The sequence below is a fragment of the Chiloscyllium plagiosum genome, unplaced genomic scaffold (genome assembly GCF_037043375.1).
Source record: "Chiloscyllium plagiosum isolate Xiang-an unplaced genomic scaffold, Cpla_swu_hap1 HiC_scaffold_39, whole genome shotgun sequence".
NCBI classification, from domain to species: domain Eukaryota; kingdom Metazoa; phylum Chordata; class Chondrichthyes; order Orectolobiformes; family Hemiscylliidae; genus Chiloscyllium; species Chiloscyllium plagiosum.
In genome coordinates, this window is record NW_028270177.1 from 41,609,018 (window position 1) to 41,633,303 (window position 24,286).

A 24,286-nucleotide genomic window follows, 5' to 3' on the forward strand; every position below is an offset into this window, starting at 1 on the left:
GTTAGCATTCTTGGAATGTCGATGGTACAAATTCAAATTGTGGCATGGTGGCTTAGTGGTTAACACTGCTGTCTCACATCGCTAGGGACCAGGGTTCAATTCCTGCCGCAGTGACTGTCTGTGTGGTTTGCACATTCTCCCCGTGTCAGTGTGGGTTTCCTCCGGGTGCTCCAGTTTCCTCCTATAGCCCAAAGATGTGCAGGTCAGGTGAATTGGCCATGCTAAATTGCCCGCAGTGTTAGGTGCATTTGTCAGAGGTAAACGTCGGGGAATGGGTCTGGGTGGGTTACTCTCCGGAGGGTCGGTGTGGACTTGTTGGGCTAAATGGCCTGTTTCCACACTGGAGGGAATCTAATCAGTTAACGTTCCAGCACTTGGCTGACCAGGAATTTCTGCCGCTCTTTCTGCCTGCCATTGGTGTGTGCTGAAAAGATTTACCATTTGATATTTAATCTGTCGGCTGCATTAAAAATATAGCCTGGAGTGGGACTTGAATCCAAAGCGTCAGACTCAGAGATAGGGTCATTCCCCACTGCAGCACAAGACCTCTTCCTTTTAAATGCCAGGCATGAGGTGGATTGTTCCCAGAAGGAGAATAAATTAGCCCACGATGGGGAAATAAATCTCAAGGTGAGGGGCGGGGGTCTACTGTACCCACATTCGGAGGGTGTGGGAGGTGATTAGTCATTCAGATTTTAAATATATTTGGATCAAAGATTTGGCAAAATGTAACCTCAGTGGTCTAACTCCCAATCCCAGGCTGTAGGGACATCCTGCTTTCCGAGCGGAGAGGTGTGTATTGTCCTCGGAAATTACAAGGTTAAGCCATGTGTGAATGATGAAACACAAAAACCATCATAAGTACGACAGCCTTCAAAGATGGGTAATTAATCATTTGATGAGAAAATTCACTCATTCCACAATTATCTGACTTCTTATCTGCCTCTTCTGCCAAATCAAGATCTTTACATCATCACAAACTTGTTTGAGTTCATTATGAAACAACAAGATCATGCTGACATCTTTTAGATATTATTAAATTAAGATTATAGTGTGTGTCATTGCTAACACAACACAATAGATCTATTTGTCTAGCATTGTGTTACTAATGGAATGTTACTGTGTGGGATGTTTTCTTTGGATCAGCTGTCATTCATCGAAATTTCTGATATGAACTTCACGCAAAGGAAATAAATCCTAACAATTAGTAAATGCATTCTTACTACAGGTGTGGATTAAATAATGACAAAAGTTACACATAACATTAGTGGGAGGGGCCTGTGAAATAAATGGAAACAGTATGTATTAAAAAATGTTCAATCCTTTTACAGGCTATTGGTGATAGTTCCCTGTCACTGGGTTGAACTGTACTCCAAGTTTATAGGTTTGGATTAAATTGAGCCAGTCTCAGCTATAATCCTCAGCATATTAGAAACAGGCTATATGACCCAGTGGGTCAATATTTGTGTTCATACCTCCAAGGACCTTTGAGTACCCTGCGCCCATAATGCTCTATTTTTTCCTCCATGTATGAGCATTAGCTTAAATCAATCTCAATGTTTATTGCCTCATCCACACTCTGTCAATAAAATGTACAGGGGAGGCAATGGCTTAGTGGTATTATCACTGGACTTAGCTAATGCTCTGGGGACCTGGGTTCAAATTTGGTCCTTGCAAATGGTGGCATTTGAATTCAGTAAAATATCTGGAATTAAGAATATACTGATGATTATGAAACCATTGCTTATTGTTGTAAAAGCCCATGTGGTTTACTAATGTCTTTTAGGGCACCCTCCCCTCTCACCTTGGTATTGATTTACTTACATGGGATAATTTATTCTCTTTCTGGGAACAATCTGCTTCTTACCAGGAATTAAAAAATAAGTTTTGTGGTGCAGTGAAGAGTCTCCATACCTCTGAGCCTGGTCTGGGCTACATCTGACTCCATATCCATAGCAATGTAGGTGACTCTTAAGAGTCCTCTCAAATGGCCTAGCGAGCAACTCAGTTGTATCAATTGCTACAAAATCTCAAGCAAGAAATGAAACTGGACTGGCCACCTGGCATTGACCTTGGCAAAGGAATAGACAGTGGCAGAAACATTTAAAGTCCTCCTTACATCTGGAGGCTAGTGCCAAAATGGGGAGAGCTATCTCACTGACTAGTCAAGCAATAGCCTGACATAGTCATACTCCCAGAGTCATATCTTTCAGACAATGTCCCAGACACCTGTCCTGTCCCACTGGCAGGACAGACCCAGGAGATGTGGTTAAAGTGTATCAAGAAAGAGTACTCTGGGAGTCCTTAACATTACTCTGGATACTGTGAAGTCTCATGGCATTAGGTTAAATCTGGCAAGCAAACATCCTGCTAATTACCATGGACTGTCCTCTCCCTGCTGGTGAATATATGTTCCTTCAGGGTGCAAAATGTACTCTGGGTGGGAGATATCAATGTCTACTACCAAGAGTGGCTCACCAGCAGCAGTACTGATCAAGCTGCTTGGATCCTAAGGGATATCCTGCTGGACTGGGTCTGTGGCAGGTAGTGAAGGAAGCACCAAGAGGGAGAAACATGCTTGACCTCATCCTTACCAATCTGACAGCTGCAGATTCGTCTGCCCATGCCAGTATCAATAAAATGACCACTGCACAGTCCTTGTGAATATGGCATTTATCTTTCACTTTGAGAAAACTCTACAAATAATCATTTAATACCTTCTTCAGAGTTTCAACTGAACTGAATCTGCTGCCACCACACTTCAAGGCAGCACATTCTATTCTCTAACTACTCACTGTGTAAAACAAGATTTGTCTTCCATCACATGTGCGCCTTTTGCAAATTATTTTAGATCTATTTACTCTCATTCTTCTTTTCCTTTTAAAATATAGTTTCTCTCTATCTACTCTATCCAACACAGTCGTTATTTTGAAAACCTCTATAATTCTCTGCTTAGTCTTCCTTTCTCCAAGTAGAACAGCCCCAACTCCCTCAATCTATCTCCATAAGTGAAACTTTTCATTTCTGGAACCATTCCTGTAAATCACTTCTGCATTCTCTGCAATGCATTCACTTCTTTACTATAATGTGGTATATCCACAATTGTATACGATACTCCAACTGAGATCTAACAAGTGTCTTATACAAGTTCAACATCATGTTCTTGCACTTGTACCCTATGCCCCCATTAATAAAGCCGAGAATATTGTATGCTTTACTTACTGCTCTCTCTACCCATCCTAACACTTTCAATGATCTGTGCAGATATACATCCAAGTCCCTCTGCTCCTGTACCCCTTTTAGATTTATACCCCCTATTTTATGTTGTGTTTCAACGCTCTTCCAAGCAAAATGCAACAGTCACATTTCTCTGCTATCTGCCATCGATCTGGCCACTTCACCAACTTGTTTATATTATTTTAGAGTTCTACATTGTCCTCCTTACAGTTTACAATTCTTCCAAGTTTCATGTCATCTGCAAATTTTGAAATGGTCTCTTGCACACCAAAATCCAGCTCATTAATATATATTGATACAAGTAGGGATCCCAGGAAATAGAAACACAAAGTAAAGCAGAGACTGACTAGACACTAGACCTGAGCAGACCTTGACCAAGCTTTAAGATTCTGATAGATACCAAGAACAGATCAACGATTGTACCCCACCCTTTCTTGAGCCTTGCAAGTATTTTCTCTTCAAGTTTTTTTCCCAATTTCCTTTTGAAAACTCAAGTGAACCTATCTCCACCAGCCTCTCAGGCAGTATATTCCACAACTGTTTCTACATATCACCTTTATTTTTGTTTGGTCAATCACCTTAACACTTCATTCTCTGTTCTTAAGCCTTTTGTCAACGAAAACAGTTCATTTTGCTTGACTGTCTCCTAGCTCGTCATGACATTGAACATTTTTCCCCACAGGTGCTGCACAAGCTGCTGTGTATTTCCAATATGTTCTGTTTGTTTTGGATTTCCACCATCTGCAAAGTTTAGTTTTTGTGATGGACTTTAAAATATGATTTGAGCACAAGTAGAGTGCGGACTGATTTGGGAATGTGAGCAACTAAAAATTATAAAATCATCTATAGTCACATGTATTCAATCTTCAATACAGTGAAAAGTGTGCACCATCACCACGCATAGTTGCCATTGAAACATAGAACATTACAGCGCAGTACAGGCCCTTCGGCCCTCGATTTTGCGCCAACCTGTGGAACCAATCTGAAGCCCATCTAACCTACACAATTCCATTTTCATCCAATGACCATTTGAGTGCCCTTAAAGTTTACAGTAACTTAAAAATAAAATAAAGAAAGATAACTTAAAGAGAGTCCAACTTTTCCTTCTCCATTGCTACAATCACACTCTGGGCTTCACCAGCCCACACCATGCAGCCACCAGAGTCCTGCTACAGGCATCCCCCAGCCATGCCATGCACCACTGAAGTCCAGCTCTGAGTTTCGTAGCCCATGCCATACCACTGCCAGAGACCTGCTCTGGGCTACACTGGCCCATGACATGCAATGACAAGGGGCTCACTCCATGTATAAGTGCTCTAGGCTTCACAGGCCAGCCAAATATGTAGACACATTGCCTCTGAAGATGCTGCTGCTGCTCCAGAACCCACCGAGCAATAGGAGGCAAAGGAACATCACTGTAATCTCACCAAGATTTATTCAGATCATGGAATAATGTTATTACCATTTAAGAATAAAACTGAAAAGGAAATAGAATAAACATCCGATTACAATGGTCAGCTCTTTGACAGAGGAGAAGAGTTGTCAAAGCTGAGGGGAATGGTGACATTGTTATATAAGATATACAGTATTTTTTAAAATGGAAGCTCTGAGATTTCACTTGAGCTCTCAGGCATCAGCACAAGAGAGACAGAAAGCCTACTCTGTCCTGTCTGTCTCCTTCATCCCACTGAAAATCCAAACGGTTGTTCCCACTTCTCAATGCCACAATGACACATACAATGTCTGTGTAGAATGACCAATGGGTGACTCAGTAACATTATTGCAGATATTTGCTTATTGTTAACTCTTGTTTTTTATTTCAAAAATATACTTTATTCATAAAATAATTTGATGGTCTGTACAGTTGGTCATGCCATACATATGTAAACATGTACATACAGGGATCAGAATTTATCATTTTTATACTTTTTCAATCATATGCTCATATAATTAGCTGTACATTTTTCAATCATATGCCCATATAATTAGCTGAGGTGTCAGCAGAGCCCAAAAGACTGCATGGGCCCCCTGTTCTTTAACTCTGTTCAATATTGTAACACATAAAACACACTGAGTAAATATAGCAGCTTTTGCAACTTTGGAGGACAAAGCATTTAATTCCCATTTAACATGAGGTGAGAGTAAATTAAAAAGTAAAACCCTTCATAAGAGAATTCTGTGATTCTCAATAAACAAAATAAGTTTGCAATATTCTACTGCAGGTAGCAATGAATAAATTAATTGGCAATTATTTTAACTCCTGAAACAAGTTAGCGCATACTGAGCTTCTCAATAATACTGTGGGCACCCAACACAGAGTGATGGCAATGGAAAGTAGCTGGTAATATGTGACCACACCCTGAAAGTTCCTGCTTGTGAAAGGTTTTGTACTATCCACGAAACTCAATAGGGGGCTGGGAGTGAAGTCATGTCTCCAGATGAAGCTGCCTAGGGCAAGAGGCTGAAACCAACAATAAGATACAGCTTTGTGCTCAGATTCTGATATCTTAACTGGAACATTGTAATTACTTGAAGCATTGTTGTGATACAAGTAGTCTACGTGTTATATGTTTGATTGCTGAATAAGATGGAGCTTCCTTTGACATGTTTCCAATGAATCATATCCATAGCTAAGTGGGACCATAGAAGGAGACAGACCTACTGAAAAGTTAAGGGAGCTACAGTAGATCAGATTTTCAACCACTTAAACCTTTCAGCAGGCTCTCTGAACCTTCAGATCAGGTATGAAGGAATGACACCTGTCGTGGCTGGGGGCTGTTCCATCATGTTGGACAGTCAGTGTATGAATATGAGATACATCTCCTCACTTGGTATTCCCTCCCTTTCTGACAGATATAATTAAGTGGAACACTCCTGATAAGCTGTGGTTAAAGCTGCAGTTGCCAGCATAAAACTAGATGAGGCCTGCTTGTGCAAGTCTACTGTCAAGTTAACATCTCTCACCACTTCTCTCATTTCTCTCAACATAGATAGACCAAGTTCACTTTGACAAAATCATGGAACTAATAGAGAGTGGCAAGAAAGAAGGAGCCAAGCTGGTCGCTGGTGGCTGTGCCATTGGAGATGTAGGTCATTACATTCAGCCGACAGTGTTCTCAGAGGTGACAGACAACATGCGCATTGCAAAGGAGGAGGTACCGTCATTTCAGAGTAGTAACTGACAATATCAACTTGGCAATTAAATAGATGTCACCTAAATCTCTCATATTTCACAGATTTTTGGTCCAGTGCAAGTGATACTGAAGTTTAAAAACACCGAGGAGGTCATTAGAAGAGCCAACAACAGTGAATTTGGACTGACAGCAGGAGTGTTCACCAGGAACATCAACAAAGCATTGACTGTCGCCTCTGCCCTTCAGTCTGGAACCGTCTGGTAAAAACAAAACACATTTTATCTGAAATATCAATTTTCAGCATCTTGTTTCAGTTTGATGCAGCAGATAGAGTGGCACCCTGGTCTTTCTAGATGAGCAATCCAAAGGTCCAGGCTGATGTTCTGGCAGCTGCAATTAGATTTATAGAGTCATAGAGATGCACAGCATGGAAACAGACCCTTCGGTCCAACTTATCCATGCCGACCAGATATCCTAGGAATTTAAAGTGAATTAATGAAATCTGCAATTTAAATATAAAGCTATTTTCACTTGTGACTTTAAACCAGCCACCAATTGTTTTAATCGCTGTCCTTTAAGGAAGGCATCCTGAGGGAAGCCATCCTTACCTGGTGTGACTTGCACATGATTCCAGACCCACAGGATGTGGTTTGCTCTTAAATGTCTTCTGGAATGGCCTAGCAAGCCACTCGGTGAGGCAGTTAGGGATAGGCAATGTTGGCCTAGGAGTTTCTTTGAAGAAGTAACAAAGAAGTAACAAAGAAGGCAGAGTGATGGAAGTGATCTATATGGACTTCATCATTAAGATGTTTGGCAAGGTAGACTGGTTAGCAAGGTTAGATCAGATGGAATACAGAAAGAACTAGCCATTTGGATACAGAACTGGCTCGAAGATAGGAGACCACCAGTGACTATCATCAATGGGTTATTCAGGAGAACTCTAGTTCAGTGGGAGTTGAGAGTGAGTTTCCTGCATTCTCAGGGCCACGTTCCTTAGTTTGACATTAAACATGATGCTTGGACAGAGTAAGAATAAGAGGTACTGTAACAGAAAAGTGTAAAATTGAGGGTTTTCCTGGAGTAGCGCAATTGTTTCCATTGACAGGAAGATTGATAACAGGAGACTAGAAATGAGATGAGGAGAATGATTACACAGTGAGTTGCTGTATTTGAAAATACACAATTTAAGAAGGTGGTGAAGCAGATATAAATCATAACGTCCAAAAGGGAATAGCATCAATACTTGAAAAAAGGGAAATTTCAAGGGTTATCGGGAAGAGCGGAGGAAGTGAAACTAACTGGATAGATCAGCCAGGTATGATGGTCCAAATAGCCTCTTTCTGTTTATGTAAGGCTCAATGAGTTATTCTAAGGTGGAGCTTTCACTTGCTCCTGTCCATGGTTTTGAAACCATGTTTGACATATTCAGTAGTGGTAGCTTGATTGGTTGACACTACACCCACGAGCATGGATGCTCCTTCAACCACCAATCCTCAGTAGCAGCAGTGTGTACTCCTTCACTGTCCCTGGGTCAACATTCTGGAATTCCCTCCCTAATGGCATTATGGGTCAACCCACAGCAGGTGGACTGCAGCAGTTTAAGAAGACAGCTCACCATCACCTTCTCAAGGGTATCTCAGGATGGGCAAAAAGTGCTGGCCCAGCCAGCAACACCCACATCGCACAAATGAATTTTAAAAAAGTTCCCTGAGAATGTAACATTTAGAATGGATTAAGGGGAACCAATTGATTATTGTATTTGGATTTCAAAAGCCATTCAATAAAGTGACATACAAAAGGTTACTGTACACATTAATTTCCAACTAATATTTTCTTACTGGGTTTCCCTCGAGGCAAGAGAAGAGGATATGATATTAGCACTGATATGTCAGCAAGGTGAGAGGATTGGTTTCTATATACTCATGAGATGTTGGCATTACTGGCTAGGCTACCTTTTATAACCCACGGGGGTGGCACGGTGGCTCAGTGGTTAGCACTGCTGCCACACAGCGCCAGGGTCCCAGGTTCGATTTCAGCCTTGGGCGACTGTCTGTGTGGAGTTTGCACATTCTCCCCGTGTCTGCGTGGGCTTCCTCCAGGTGCTCCGGTTTCCTCCCACAGTCCAAAGATGTGCAGATCAGGTGAATTGGCCATGCTACATTGCGCATAGTGTTAGGTGCATTAGTCAGAGGGGAGGTGGGTTACTCTTTGGAGGGTCAGTGTGGACTTGTTGGGCCGAAAGGCCTGTTTCCACACTGTAGGGAGTCTAATCTAATCTAATTCCTAATTGCCCAGAGGGGAATTAAGTGTCAAGCACATCACTGCTGGTCTGAAGCCACATCTAGGCCAGACCAGATAAGGATAGCAAATTTCCTTCCCTGAAGGACATTAGTGAACCAGATGGATTTTTTCCAACAATCGACAATGGTTTCATAGTTATCTTTAGACTCTTAATTCCAGATATTTATTGAATTCAAATTCAATAAATGCCATGGCAGGATTTGATCCCAGGTCCCCAGAACATTACCTGGGTCTTTGGATTAATCAGAGCTGAAAATGTGTTGCTGGAAAAGCGCAGCAGGTCAGGCAGCATCCAAGGAGCAGGAGAATCGACGTTTTGGGCATGAGACTCCTTCAGAAATGAGGAAAGTGTGCCAAGCAGGCTAAGATAAAAGGTAGGGAGGAGGGACTTGGGGGAGAGGCATTGGAAATGCGATAAGTGGAAGGAGGTTAAGGTGAGGGTGATAAGGTGAGGGTGATAGGCTGGAGTGGGGGTGGGGGCGGAGAAGTCAGGAAGAAGATTGCAGGTTAGGAAGGTGGTGCTGAGTTCGAGGGTTGGGACTGAGACAAGGTGGGGGGAGGGGAAATGAGGAAACTGGAGAAATCTGAGTTCATCCCTTGTGGTTGGAGGGTTCCTAGGCGGAAGATGAGGCGCTCTTCCTCCAACCATCGTGTTGCTATGGTCTGGCGATGGAGGAGTCCAAGGACCTGCATGTCCTTGGTGGACTGGGAGGGGGAGTTGAAGTGTTGAGTCACGGGGTGGTTGGGTTGGTTGGTCCGGGTGTCCCAGAGGTGTTCTCTGAAACGTTCCGCAAGTAGGCGGCCTGTCTCCCCAATATAGAGGAGGCCACACCGGGTGCAGCGGATGCAGTAAATGATGTTTGAGGAGGTGCAGGTGAATATGTGGCGGATATGGAAAGATCCCTTGGGGCCTTGGAGGGAAGTAAGGGGGGAGGTGTGGGCGCAAGTTTTGCATTTCTTGCGGTTGCAGGGGAAGGTGCGGGGAGTGGAGGTTGGGTTGGTGGGGGTTGTGGGCCTGACGAGGGAGTCACGGAGGAAAAATGATTGTTTTTAGGTTGGTAGCTGTAACTAGTGGAGTGCAGCAGGGATTGATGCTGGGGCCTCAATTATTCACAAGCTATCTATTAATGACCTAGGGGAAGGTACCAACTGAATTGTAGCAAACTTTGCAGATGGTCAGTAGGAAAGCAAGTTTTGTGCTGTATACAAAATGTCTGCAAAGAAATATGGATAGGTTAAGCAAGTCAGGAAAAAATCTGGCAAATCAACTATGATATAGGAAACTGTGAGGTTGTTCATTTTTGTCAGGATGAACATAGAACATAGAACAGAGAACATTACAGCGCCTACAGGCCCTCAATGTTGCACCACCCTGTGAAACCAATCTGAAGCCCATCTAACCTCCAATTTTCCATTCTCGCCCATATGTTTATCCAATGACCATTTAAATGCCCTTAAAGTTGGCGAATCTACAACTGTTGCAGGCAGTGCATTCCACCCCCCTACTACTCTCTGAGTAGAAACACCATCTCTGACAACTGTCCTACATCTATCACCCCTCAATTTGAAGCTATGCTCCCTTCTGCTAGCCATCACTATCTTAGGAAAAAGGCTCTCACTATCCACCCGATCTGATCCTCTGATTATCTTATATGTTTCAATTAAGTCACCTCTCAACCTTCTTCTCTTGAATGAAAACAGCCTCAAGTCCCTCAGCCTTTCCCCATACGACCTTCCCACCATACCAGGCAACATCCTAGTAAATCTCCTCTTAACCCTTTCCAAAGCTTCCACATATTTCCTATAATGTGGTGACCAGAACGCAATATAGTTCTGCACACAAACTCCAAGTGCGGCCGCACCTGAGTTTTATACAACTGCAGCATGACCTCATGGTTCCAAAACTCGATCCCTCTACTAATAAAAGCCAACACACCTTATGCCTTTTTAACAGCCCTATCAACTTGGGTGGCAACTTTGAGGGATCTATGTTAATGGATACTAAGATCTCTCTGCTCATCTGCACTGCAGGAATCTTGCCATTCGCCCAGTACTCTACATTCCTGTTGCTCCTTCCAAAGTGAATCGCCAGTACAACATCCTTTGGCACTATCCACAACTGTATCGATTTTAATGTCATCCGTAAATTTACTAAGCCATCCTTCTACACCATCATCCAGGTCGTTTATAAGAATGAACAGCAGTGGACCCAAAACAGATCCTTGCGGTACCCCACTACTAACTGAACTCCTGGATGAACATTTCCCACCAACCACCATCCTCTGTCTTCATTTCAGCTAGCCAATTTTAATCCAAAACTACATCTACAATAAACCAATAAACTAAACCAATTACAACATACAAAAATCAGTTGATGGAAGACTCTCCCCCCTGCCAATAGGGCGCACTATCCACATACACCTCCATAGCTCCTTCTGGCTGGAGCTGCACCCAACACCCAGGCGAAGGATAAAAGATACAAATATTATGAACAAAGAAATTAAAATTTGCATTTCACACAACCCCCCCATACATTAACCTCAATTATCACTGGAAAAAAATTCAACAACTTTCCAGAATATAGTTATAAAAAGAAAGAATAAGGAAAAAGAAAGGATAAAATAAAAGGAAAGAAAAAAGAACCATTATTATTCATGTTACTTCGACCATTCAGTCTATTTCAAAGTGTCCAAAGAGTTCTTTGCTTTTTCTGATGAGTCAAACACATGCACGGACCCTTCGTGACTAAAACGAAGCACCGCTGGGTACCTTGTGGAGTATTGAATATCCAGAACCCTCAATCTCTTCTTTACTTCATCAAAGGTCTTCCTCTTGTGGATCACAGCCGCAGAAAAGTCTTGACAAAAACATAATCTTGAATCCCTTACAAATCAGGGCCTGTGGATCCTTCCCCAATGATCTGGAAGTTTCTAATACCTTTAGCTTGTCCCTATAGGACTGCAATTGCACTTGGACCGGGCGAGGGTGCTGGCCTGAACCAGGCCTGCACACTGCAACCTGGTAAACTCTGTCGATCTACACCCAGTCCACCTTGGCCTTCCAGCCCAAAAGGTGCGGCAGCCATTATTTGAAAAAATTGACTGGCTGCTCACTTTCTTCTTGTTCAGGCAACCCAATCACCTGGACGTTTTTTCCTTTGATCTCGATTTTCGAGGTTGTCGACCTGCTCCCGACCTGCTTCTCCAGGGCCTGGATCCGTCTGTTCGAGGATTCGGCTGCGGTTTCTGACATTGCGGTCCACCACACGACCTCCTCCATGCGCTTCCCGAGACTCTGCAACTCCTGCTCATGCTTCTGCAGCATGGCCAAGATTGTTTCCAGCCTGGCGTGGTTTGCTTCCATCGATGCTTCGATCTTTTCTCGAAGTTTCATGAATTCTGAAGCCAGACGTTGCTGAGCAGCTAAGTGCAGCGGGGTTTCAGTGGAGGCTGATGCTGTGGCTGCGGGTGTGTCTGTTACTGTAAGGGAATGCCCTGCTTGCTGCGATTCTATGCGGTGGCCCTTTGCCTTTAGTCATCTTCCCTGAACACAATCCCTTAGTAGCGATTCTACTAAGTAAAAACTACTGATGTTCTCCAAAACAGCTGGGATGGGGAGGGTAAAAGCACCACTTCACCCAAGTTATGGTTCAGAGCTCAGCAAGGCATACCTGTTAGATTTTGATTCCCCTTCACCGTATGCCTTCTTAACAACCCTATCAACCTGGTGGCAACTTTCTGGGATCTATGTACATGTACACTGCAATCTCTCTGCTCATCTACACTACCAAGAATCTTACCATTAGCCCAGTACTCTGCATTCCTGTTGCTCCTTCCAAAATGAATCACCTCACACATTTCCACATTAAGCTCCACTTGCCACCTCTCAGCACAGCTCTGCAGCTTACCTAAGTCCCTCTGTAACCTGCAACATCCTTCAGCACTATCCACAACTCCACTGACCTTAGTGTCATCCACATATTTACTAACCCACCCTTCTACGCCCTCACCTAGGTCATTTATAAAAATGACAAATAGCAGTGGACCCAAAACAGATCCTTGCGGTACACCACTAGTAACTGAACTCCAGGGTGACCATTTCCCATCAACCACCACCCTCTGTCTTCTTTCAGCTAGCCAATTTCTGGTCCAAACCGCTATATCGCCCTCAATCTCATGCCTCCGTATTTTGTGCAGTAGCCTACCATGGAGAACATTATCAAATGTCTTACTGAAATTCATATACACCACATCAATGGCTTTACCCTCATCCACCTGTTTGGTCACCTTTTCAAAGAACTCAGTAAGGTTTGTGAGGCACTACCTACCCTTCAAAAAACCATGTTGACTATCCTTAATCAACTTATTCCTTTCAAGATGATTATAAATCTATCTCTTATAATCTTTCCCAATTCTTGACCCGCAACCAAAGAAAGGCTCACTGGTCTATAATTACCAGGGTCGTCTCTACTCCCCTTCTTGAACAAAAAATGAATATTATATAAAAGAAATGAGACTGCAGAATGCTGCAATACAGAGGATCTACATCAATATCTTTGGACATAAATTACAAAAAAAGCATGTCAGTACATATAATATGTCAGAATGCAAATGGAATGTTGGTCTTTATTGCAAGGGTTGGGCTGATGGAGTATAAAAACAGAGAAGTCTAGCTACACCAGTACAGAGCACTCATGAGAATGCAGGAGTACTGTGTATAATTTTCATCTCCTTACATAAAGAGAGGTGATCTTGTATTGGTGACAAATTAGAGAAGGTACTCGGTGATTCCTGGGATGAAGGGGTTAGCTTATGAGGAAAGTTTAAGCAGGTTGAATCAATACTTTTTGGAGTTTAGAAGGATGAGAGGTGAATTTGTTGAAACATAAATTATTCCGAATATATTTGTTAGGGGAGACATTGAATATTTCCCCTTATACAGATGTATGGAACTAAGGGGCACAAATTAAAAAGAGGTCTCTCATTTAAGATCGAGGTGAGATGGAATTCCTTTTCTCAGAGTCATAGAGTCACAGAGATGTCCAATTCGGAAACAGACTCTTCAGTCCAACTCGTCCACGCTGACCAGATATCCTAAATTAATCTAGATCTATTTGCCAGCACATGGCCCATATCCCTCTAAACCCTTCATGTACCCATCCAGATGCCTTCTGAATGTTTTAATTGTACCAGCCTCCGCCACTTCCTCTGGCAACTCATTCCATACACACACCACCCTCTGCATGAAAAAGTTGACCTTTAGGTCCCTTTTAAATCTTTCCCCTCTCACCATAAAGCTATGCCTGCTAGTTTTGAACTCTCCCACCCTAGGGAAAAAATTCTCATAAAAAGCAAGCCAAGAAATAAGTTGCACCAATTACCTTCCATTTTCTAATCATTAAAATGAAGATTGTGTCATACCAAAGAAGAAATTAATAAAAACTTAAAGATATTTGTTATGATAGTTGTAAATAAAGACTATCAGATTTCACTGGCCACCATTTGATTACTATACCAGAGGCATTTCATGGACTAAAATGGTTTCAAAACAACATAAAAGAACAAATATTGGCTAAAATAGCTGCCATGATCACCTGACCACAGATTGAGGGAAGTCTAGGACATCAATATAGAAAAAGTAAAACTATCTGCCCTGAAATTATCATTTTATCAAAAGATAACTGAGTCAGTAGTCATGAAAATCAGGTCTGCATTTCTCAGACTTAAGTGACATCCTCCTTTTTTAAATTTTGCACTCTGATTTTAGACTACCTAACCAGGGGAAACAACTTACCTGCCTATCCCTTTCATTATTTTAAGACAAAGAATTGCAGATGCTATAAATCTGAAACAAAAACAGAATTTCTGGAGGACCTCAGCAGGTCCGGCAGCATCCTAGGAGAGAAAGCAGAGCCAACACCCTGGACCCAGTGACCCCTCCACAGAACGTTCTATAGAAAGGTCACTAGATCCAAAATATCAACTCCATCCTCGCTTTACTGATCCCATCAGACAGTCCAAGCCTTTCCAGTAACTTCTGTCCTTGTTTTAAATATGTTGTAGGTTTCAATCAGTTCATTTCTCATTCTTCAAAACTTAAGAGAATACTCATCCAGTTTGCCCAACCACTCTTCATAAAAGAGTCCTGCTATCCTGGGAACAGGTGTGGTAAACATTTATTGCACTCCCTCTATGGCAATATCTTTTCTGAGACCAAAAAATGCACAATATTCCATGTGTGGTCTAACCAATTCAATTGTAGCAAAGCTTCAAGACTCCTGAACATGACTCCTTTCACAGTAACTGGAAACATTCTATTGACATTCCCAACAGCTTGCTACATTTGCAAGTTAGTCTTCATTGACTTATCAACACAGACACCTTGGTCTCTTTTACGTCTACATATTCCAACTTCTTTCCATTAAATTACCTGAAGACTGTTTCTGGATAACCTCACATTTTTTCATCTGCCATGCTCTTGCCCATTCACTAAGCCTGACCTAATCCTTCTGAAGCTGCTTTATATCTTAATCACACAATGCATTCTCACTTACCTTTGTGACTTCTGCAAATGTAGAAATACTTTTTTGGTCCCCACCTCCGAAACATTTATATATTTTGTAAACATGGACTGAATCTTGCAAGACCCATTAATTACAGCTTGCCAATGTTTTTTGTCTGTTAGTCAATCATTAATCAATGGCAGTGCATTATCTCCCATTCCATCAGCTTTAATTTTCTAAACAGCTTTCAGTGGGGTACTTTCTCAAAAACCTTCTGAAAATGTAAGTGTACTATTAGATTCCCTACAGTGTGAAAACAGGCCCTTCAGCCCAGCGAGTCCACACTGACCCTCCGAAGAGTAACCCACCTAGGCCCATTTTCCTCTGACTAATGCACCTAACACTATGGGCAATTTAACATGGCCAATCCACCTGACCTGCACATCTTTGTGGGAGCAAACCGGAGCACCTGGAGGAAACCCACACAGACATGGGGAGAATGTGCAAACTCCACACACAGTCGCCTGAGGCTGGAATTGAACCCAGGACCCTGGCGCTGTGAGGCAGCAGTGCTAACCACTGAGCCACCGTGACACCCCATTAATGTACTATGTACATTAACTTTCCTTTATCAATTTTGTTGTAAATTTTTTTGAAAGTTTCCAGCAAGTTTATTAAACATGATTGCCCATTCACAAATCCATGCTAATTATTACTGTCATCCAAGCATCTATTTATCTCATCCTTTATAATAGATTCCAGCATATTCCGCAACTACTGATCAGAGGCAAACAGGTCTGTAGTTCCCTTCCTTTCCACCTTGCTCCCATCTTGAATAGTGGGATAGCATTTGCTTCCTTTCAATCTGCAGGAATCATTCAAGAATCTATAGAATGTTAGAATTCATACTTGTAAAATGAACAAGAATGAGACGGCATAGATTTAAAGTGATGTACAAAGTAAACAAGGGTGATAGGGAAGAAATGACTTTTTCATTCAGTGATTAATTAGGGTCTGGACATTTGGTGGAAGTTCAACTGTGGCATTTAAAGTATTAAATTAATTTTTAAATAGAAACAATGCACAAGGTTATGAAACAAATTTTCTGCCATTCTCCAAGTTAAAATTACAGAGATTCAGTAAAATACATTAGGACAAATGGCCTCCTTCTGCACTTTAACAATGTGTCAATCCATTTCAGTGTGGGTATAAGGTTAACCTGTTTCCAACTTATGATCACATTGTAAACATCAAATGAATTAATTACAGTGACTGTCAATCATAGAATCCCTACAGTATGGAAACAGGCCCTTCAGCCCAACAAGTCCACACTGACCCTCTGAAGAGTGTCCCACCCTAACCCATATCCCTACCTTATTACTCTACACTTACCCCTGACTAATGCACCTAACCTACACATCCCTGGACACTATGGGCAATTTAGCATGGCCAATTCACCTAACCTGCACATCTTTGGATTGTGGGAGGAAACCAGAGCAAACCCGCTCAGACACAGGGAGAACATGCAAACTCCACACAGTCACCCGAGGCTGGAATCAAACCTGAGCCCCTAGTACTGTGAGGCAGCAGTGCTAACCACTGAGCCACCATGCCACCTCACATGTATGTAATTACCAAAAGTCTAAAAGGACATTAGAAAAAAAATTAGCTTTTGCTTATGTAAAATGAAACAGAATATTTGATAAGCAATCCATATTGAAGTAGTCATGATTTGGAGATGCCTGATGAAGGAGCGTCGCTCCGAAATCTAGTGTGCTTCCAATTAAACCTGTTGGACTATAACCTGGTGTTGTATGATTTTTAACTTTAATATTGAAGTATTAATTGCATAATGTTCCTGAATGTGTATGAATCTATCTTACACTTAAAATGCCATATTATCTTACAACTAACTTGTCAACACATTGACAAGTTAGTTGTCAATGTGTCAAAATAACTGAAATTATTTTGTTCAGTTTAATAAAGATGTTATTCCATGTTATCATGATTTCTAAAGTAGTAAAGAAATTTCACATTCTAACTAAAAACAAGCAGATGTGATTCCGTCAGCCCTTCAAGCCTGCTCCAACATTTGGGATCCTAAATTTATGGGATTATCTTTCCACAGGGAAGAGTGGAGGCTGGCTCAGTAAGTGCATTTGAATTATACAGATTTTTGATCAACTAGGGAGTTGAGGGTTGTGAGGGTCTTAGCAGAGGACTGAAGGAAAAACCACACAAAGTGGAGATGCTGCAGTTGAAAAAGATGCTTGGTTATTTACTGTACTACAGAGCACTGGCCAGGAGATGGCGAACTGTCCTCTCCTATCGATCCTCAGTGGGCCATAGAAAGTTTAATGTAATTTCTGTTTTGTTTTACAGGATTAATTGCTACAATGCTCTTCATGCTCAGGCACCTTTTGGAGGTTTCAAAATGTCTGGAAATGGAAGAGAACTGTAAGCATTTAATATTCACATTAATGTTGGGAATGTTGTTTGGGGAGATTTGGGATTAACTGGTTCCTCTCTCGATGCATGCTGAGTGTTTTGAATTATTTTCTCTCTATTTTGTTATCATACTTAGCTGATATAGTTCAAGATGTACCAACTACTACCCTCTCCAATTATTCCTCTTCTTCATTGTTGTTTACTGGATCAAAGTTTGAACTGAATCAAAGTGCAGATGTGAGGCTGAGAGTTATAATTGTTCAAGAATAAGTTAAAAATCACACAACGCCAGATTATTGTCCAATAGGTTTATTTGGAAGCACTAGCTTTCGGAACACTGCTCCTTCATCACATAGCTTTGGAAGACACAGAATTTATAGCAAAAGTGTCATACAACTGAAATAATATATTGAATTAACCTAGATTGCTGTTAAGTCTTTCATCTTTTAGAATGGGTTGCAGGTTTCGGTTCATTAATATGTAAATCCCAGAACTTCTTTGAAGTCACATTCTTGAGATAACTTAAAGTTTCATAAAATAAGATGACACCACAGCTCAGACAATGCATTAAATGTGTGAGGTTAGAGTCATAGAACATACAACATTAAAACGCAGTACAGGCCCTTCGGCCCTTGATGTTGCACCAACCTGTAGAACCAATCTAACCTACACTCTTCCATTATCATCCATATGTTTACCTAATGACCATTTAAATGCCCTTGATGTTGGCAAGTCCACTGCTGAGTCTGTATGTATTCCAATCTTGAGTCAGATTGGTTCTATTTCCAAAGTAGGAATTTATAAAATATTATATGGCCAAGTTCAGAACCCATGAGGATGGCCTCAACCAGGACCTTGGGTTCATGTCACACTACAGGTAACCCCATTACAAGATACACTCTCTCATACATACACACATGAGCACACGTACACGCGCACTCTTACTCACACACACACGCTGTCTCTCATACACAAACACAAACACCCCCACACTCACACCCACAGGCACACTCTGTCACAGGCGTATACTCCGTAACACTCACACACACTTTACCAAATACACACACGCAAACACACACTCTCACGTGCATTCACACACATACACACACTCACATGCACACACTCACACACTCTCTCTCATGGACGCGCGCACACACACACACACACATCAGTCTCGGGGCAAATTTGTATTTGCAGAATTATAATTGCAGATATATTCTATTTTGCTCAAAAAACACACAATCTGCAGGCAGTCAATCCATGTAATATTTTATAAATTCCTACTTAGGAAATAGAACCAATCTGACTCAAGATTGGGAAACAAGCAGACTCTAACCTCACACCTTTAATGCATTGCCTGAGCTGAGATGTAAACTTTTTTACAAAACCTTGTCATCTCGAGAATGTGACTTAAAGGAATTTGGGGATTTACCATTAATGAACCAAAATTTGCAAACCATTCTAAAAGATGAAAGACTTAACAGCAATCTGGGTTTGTTCAATATATCATTTCAGTTGCATGACTCTGTAAACCTTTACTATTAATTCTGTGTCTTATGATCCTCTTCCAAAGCTACATGATGAAGAAGCAGTGCTCCAAAAGCTATTGCTTCCAAATAAACTTTTTGGACTATAAAAGTTGTGTGGCTTTTAACTTTGTCCAGGAGAAAGTGAGGTCTGCAGATGCTGGAGATCAAAGTTGAAACTTTATTGCTGGAACAGCACAGCAGGTCAGGCAGCATCCAGGGAACAGGAGATTCGACGTTTCGGGCACAGGCCCTTCTTCAGGAATGAGCAGAGAGTGTTCAGCAGGAGAAGATCAAAGGTAGGGAGGAGGGACTTGGAGGAGGGGCGTTGGAAATGTGATAGGTGGAAAGAGGTCAAGGTGAGGGTGATAGGTCGGAGTAGGATGGAGGCGGAGAGGTCAAGAAGAAGACTGCAGGTCAGGAAGGCGGTGCCGGGCTGGAGGGATTCGGCTGAGACAAGGTGGGGGGAGGGGGGATGAAGAAACTGGTGAAGTCCAAGTTCATCCCCTGTGGTTGGAGGGTTCCCAGTCGGAAGATAAGACGCTCCTCCTCCGACCGTCGCGTTGTTGTGGTTTGGCGGTGGATGAGTCCAATGACCTGCATATCCTCGGTGGAGTGGGAGGGGGAGTTGAAATGCTGTGCTACAGGGTGGTTGGGTTGGTTCGTCCGGGTGGCCCAGAGGTGCTCTCTGAATCGCTCCGCAAGTAGGTGGCCTGTCTCCCCAATATAGAGGAGGCTACACCGGCTGCAGCGGATGCAGTAGATGATGTGGGTGGAGGTGCAGGTGAATCTGTGGCGGATATGGAAGTTTCCTTTGGGGCCTTGGAGAGAAGTGAGGGGGGAGGTGTGGGCGCAAGTGTTGCACCTCCTGCGGTTGCAAGGGAAGGTGCCGGGAGTGGAGGTTGGGTTGGTGGGGGGTGTGGATCTGACAAGGGAGTCGCGGAGGGAGTGGTCTCTACGGAAAGCTAATATATTTCCCTCCCCTCCCCTATCACCAAGGATATATTTCCCTCCCCTCCCCTATCAGCTTTCCGTAGAGACCACTCCCTCCGCGACTCCCTTGTCAGATCCACACCCCCCACCGACCCAACCTCCACTCCCGGCACCTTCCCTTGCAACCGCAGGAGGTGCAACACTTGCGCCCACACCTCCCCCCTCACTTCTCTCCAAGGCCCCAAAGGAAACTTCCATATCCGCCACAGATTCACCTGCACCTCCACCCACATCATCTACTGCATCCGCTGCAGCCGGTGTGGCCTCCTCTATATTGGGGAGACAGGCCGCCTACTTGCGGAGCGATTCAGAGAGCACCTCTGGGCCACCCGGACGAACCAACCCAACCACCCTGTAGCACAGCATTTCAACTCCCCCTCCCACTCCACCGAGGATATGCAGGTCATTGGACTCATCCACCGCCAAACCACAACAACGCGACGGTCGGAGGAGGAGCGTCTTATCTTCCGACTGGGAACCCTCCAACCACAGGGGATGAACTTGGACTTCACCAGTTTCTTCATCCCCCCTCCCCCCACCTTGTCTCAGCTGAATCCCTCCAGCCCGGCACCGCCTTCCTGACCTGCAGTCTTCTTCTTGACCTCTCCGCCTCCATCCTACTCCGACCTATCACCCTCACCTTGACCTCTTTCCACCTATCACATTTCCAACGCCCCTCCTCCAAGTCCCTCCTCCCTACCTTTTATCTTCTCCTGCTGAACACTCTCTGCTCATTCCTGAAGAAGGGCCTGTGCCCGAAACGTCGAATCTCCTGTTCCCTGGATGCTGCCTGACCTGCTGTGCTGTTCCAGCAATAAAGTTTCAACTTTTAACTTTGTCCACCCTAGTCCAACATTGGCTCCTCCACATCTTGTTCAGGATTGTGAGCCCTAAAATCGAATAGAAAGCTGACAGAGAAACTTTAGGATATTGGGGTCTTATTGCAGCTCAAGCTCAAGATGTAACCTTACCCACTTGTAAAATGGTTGCAAGTCGTGGCCATTTCAAGTTACCACCTCCTGTACCTGCCACCCATTCCAGAAAGTAATCTCCTAACTGGCTACCTCTCCACCAAATTAAAGACAGTAGGTGGACTCCCAGTCAGAGGGGGGAACAACTCATTGATCCCCAGCCCTCTGCTGGCAAGCATCTACCTGGCTTCAGCCTCTCAACAGTGACCTTGTTTGCTCCTGGTGACATCTCCTACCTTAAACATTTTAAATTAGTCACCCATGATTGCAGTGATCTCTCTCTCTCACCTCCTAGCAAAATCACCCTGAGGCTTGAACATATCAGACAACTGGCTCAACAGCCTCGTTTCCAAATTTCCTAGTTCCATCTTCAATCACGTGCCTGAATCAGGGAGATTCCACACTGAGCGAATGGAATGTGATCAGCTCATATCCCTGCAATTTGTGGTGGGAATGTGACTGGAGCAGCTCAGAGATTCCAACTCCAGCATATCATTTCCTGTTACCTGCTTGTGCTCCTAGTAAGTTGTTGCAAATTGACCAAAAATTTCATTAGTTATTATTGGCGTCTTTGGGTTTCATTACCATTCCTCCCTTGCCTAGCTTCCTTGTCTGTCTTAATCCAGTGAACTCTGTTCCAGGTCATCAGAGACACCAATGGGCAAAAGTGAGGTGGGGCAGGCAAGAAAGCTGAGGGCACAACTGAGCTTGAAAGCTGATGATGCAGTAAATGCAGGTTTTGGAGGAAGGGGAAAGGGATTAAGGATACGTACATGTGGCCATTCCATTGGACTTGGGAAAGTTGGGAAGTAATTTGTTAGGGGCAGGAAGAGAAGCCATTGCACAGGATGCACAAACTCTGATTTCAGAGATAGGTTTGGAATTCACTGAATGTCTGCTATCAAAGTCACAAAGAACATTCTGGTGAGCCCATGACAAAGGTTAATATTCTCTAGTTGTCCTTCTGAATTTGTATGCAATCTTTGACACATTGAGAATACCATCCTCCTCCATCAGTCCTCTGCTGTTATCCAGCTGAGTGGCACTACCCCCATGCCCCCACCGATCTATCCAATCTGTCACAATTTATTAGGGAGGAGTGCACCAATAACCAGGTCCAACCATTCTAAAGCTTTTCAAAATGTATAACTCCAAATACATGACCAAAGATGTATTCAATTTAACTGACCGATAGCTATTCAAGACCAAAAGCAATTTATACCGGGTTATACCAGAAAATAAGTTGTTACAATAAATATAATTAACTTTAAAAACTAGCAGAGAAAAGGAAGGATTACTAATCCACTACTATGAAACTTAAACTTTGCCCCTTCAAAAACAGAAATATATACACACTCATTCACAATTTAAAAAAATCTGTTTGTGTTATGTGGCTATCCCTGGTTGGTTCAGCATTTATGCCCACACTTACCTTCCCTTGAGAAGGTGGTGGTGAGTGAACTTCTTGAGCCACAGCAGTCCATTTGGTGTAGATACACCCAGAATGCCAGCAAGTAGGGAGTTCTAGCATTCTGATCGGGCAACACTGAAGGAACAGTGATATAATTCCAACAGTGACTTGGGGAAAACTTGCATATTGTGAGTTCCTGTGTCTGCTGCCCTTGCTCTTCTAAATGGAAGTGATTGTGTTTTGGAAGCTGCTGCCTAAGAAGCGTCGGTGACTTTCTGCAGCACATCTTGTAAATGGTGCAACTGAACTTTGACAGTGAAGGGAGTGAATGTCAATGCCATTGAATGGCAAGGGCCCAAGGTTAAATTCTGACTTATTGGAGATGGTCATTGCTTACAACTTGTCAGATCAAACCTAGATGTTTTTCAGATATTGCTGTATTTGAACATGGACTGCTTTAGTATCTGAGGAGTTGTGAATGGTATTGAACATTGTGCAATCATCAGTGAACATCCCCATTTCTGAACTTATGATGGAGCAAATATCACTAATGAAGTAGCTGATGATGGTTCTGACTTGGACAATACCCTGAGGATCTCCTGCAGAGATATCTTGGAACTGAGATAACTAACCTCCAACAACCACAACCTCTCTTTAGGGAGAGGGGAGCACCAAGTTCTAGAGCAGAAGTGTTCATTTCTGTTGCAGGAATGTCACAGCCCATAGCCTTTGCAGAATCTCGTGCCTCCTCCCTGTCATTGTGATGAATCAAATTGGCTGAGGACTGGTCTCTGTGATGCTGGGAACCTCTGCAGGAGGTCGAGATAGTTCATTCACTCAACACTTCTTGCTGACATTGCTGCTAATGCTTTAGCCTTTTGTTTTGCACAAATGTATTAGGCACCCCCAGTGAGAATGGGGATATAGATAAATCTGAGGTGCTGCATTTTGATAGGGCAAATTAGAGCAGGACTTATATACTTAATAGCTGTATTCCTGATGAAGGGCTTTTGCCCGAAACATCGATTTTACTGCTCCTTGGATGCTGCCTGAACTGCTGTACTCTTCCAGCACCACTAATCCAGAATCTGGTTTCCAGCATCTGTAGTCATTGTTTTTACCTTATATACTTAATAGTAAAGTCCTAGGGAGTATTGCCAAGCAAAGAGACCTGGAGTTCAGGTTCATAGTTCCTTGAAAGTGAAGTCGCAGGTAAGCAGGATAGTGAAGAAGGCATTTTGTACACTTGCCTTTATTGGTCAGAGCATTGAGTATAGGAATTCAGAGGTTATGTCATGGCTGGACAGGGTATTGGTTAAGCCACCTTTGCAACATTGCATGCAATTCTGGTCTCTCTGCTATAGTAATGATGTTGTGAAACTTGAAAGGGTTCAGAAAAAATTTACAAGTATGTTGCCAGGTTTGGAGAGTTTGAGCTATAAGGAGAGGCTGAACAGGCTGGGCCTATTTTCCATGGAGCATCGGAGGCTGTGGGGTGACATTACAGAAGTTTATAAAATCACAAGGAGCATGAATAGGTTGAATATGGGAGTCCAAAACTAGAAGGCATAGGTTTAAGGTGAGAGGGGAAAAATTCAAAAGGGACCTAAAGGGCAACCTTTTCATGCAGAAGGTCGTGTATGTATGGAACGAGCTGCCAGAGGATGGTACAATTACAACATTTAAAAGGCATCTGGATGTGTGTGCAAGTCCGAAGAGTTTAGAGGGATATGGGCCAAATGCTGGCCAATGAGACTAGATTA

At 42.9% G+C, this 24,286-nt stretch overlaps 1 protein-coding gene across 1 annotated transcript in view; it reads left to right on the forward strand.

Moving 5' to 3' along the window:
- The window catches only part of aldh1a3 (aldehyde dehydrogenase 1 family, member A3), a 147,282-nt gene that overhangs the window by 110,465 nt on the left and 12,531 nt on the right, over positions 1 to 24,286 (forward strand). The window contains exons 10-12 of the mRNA XM_043677665.2: positions 6,228 to 6,392; positions 6,474 to 6,631; positions 17,557 to 17,631. Coding sequence (XP_043533600.2) covers positions 6,228 to 6,392; positions 6,474 to 6,631; positions 17,557 to 17,631 — 398 coding nt within the window. The remainder of the gene's footprint in view (positions 1 to 6,227; positions 6,393 to 6,473; positions 6,632 to 17,556; positions 17,632 to 24,286) is intronic.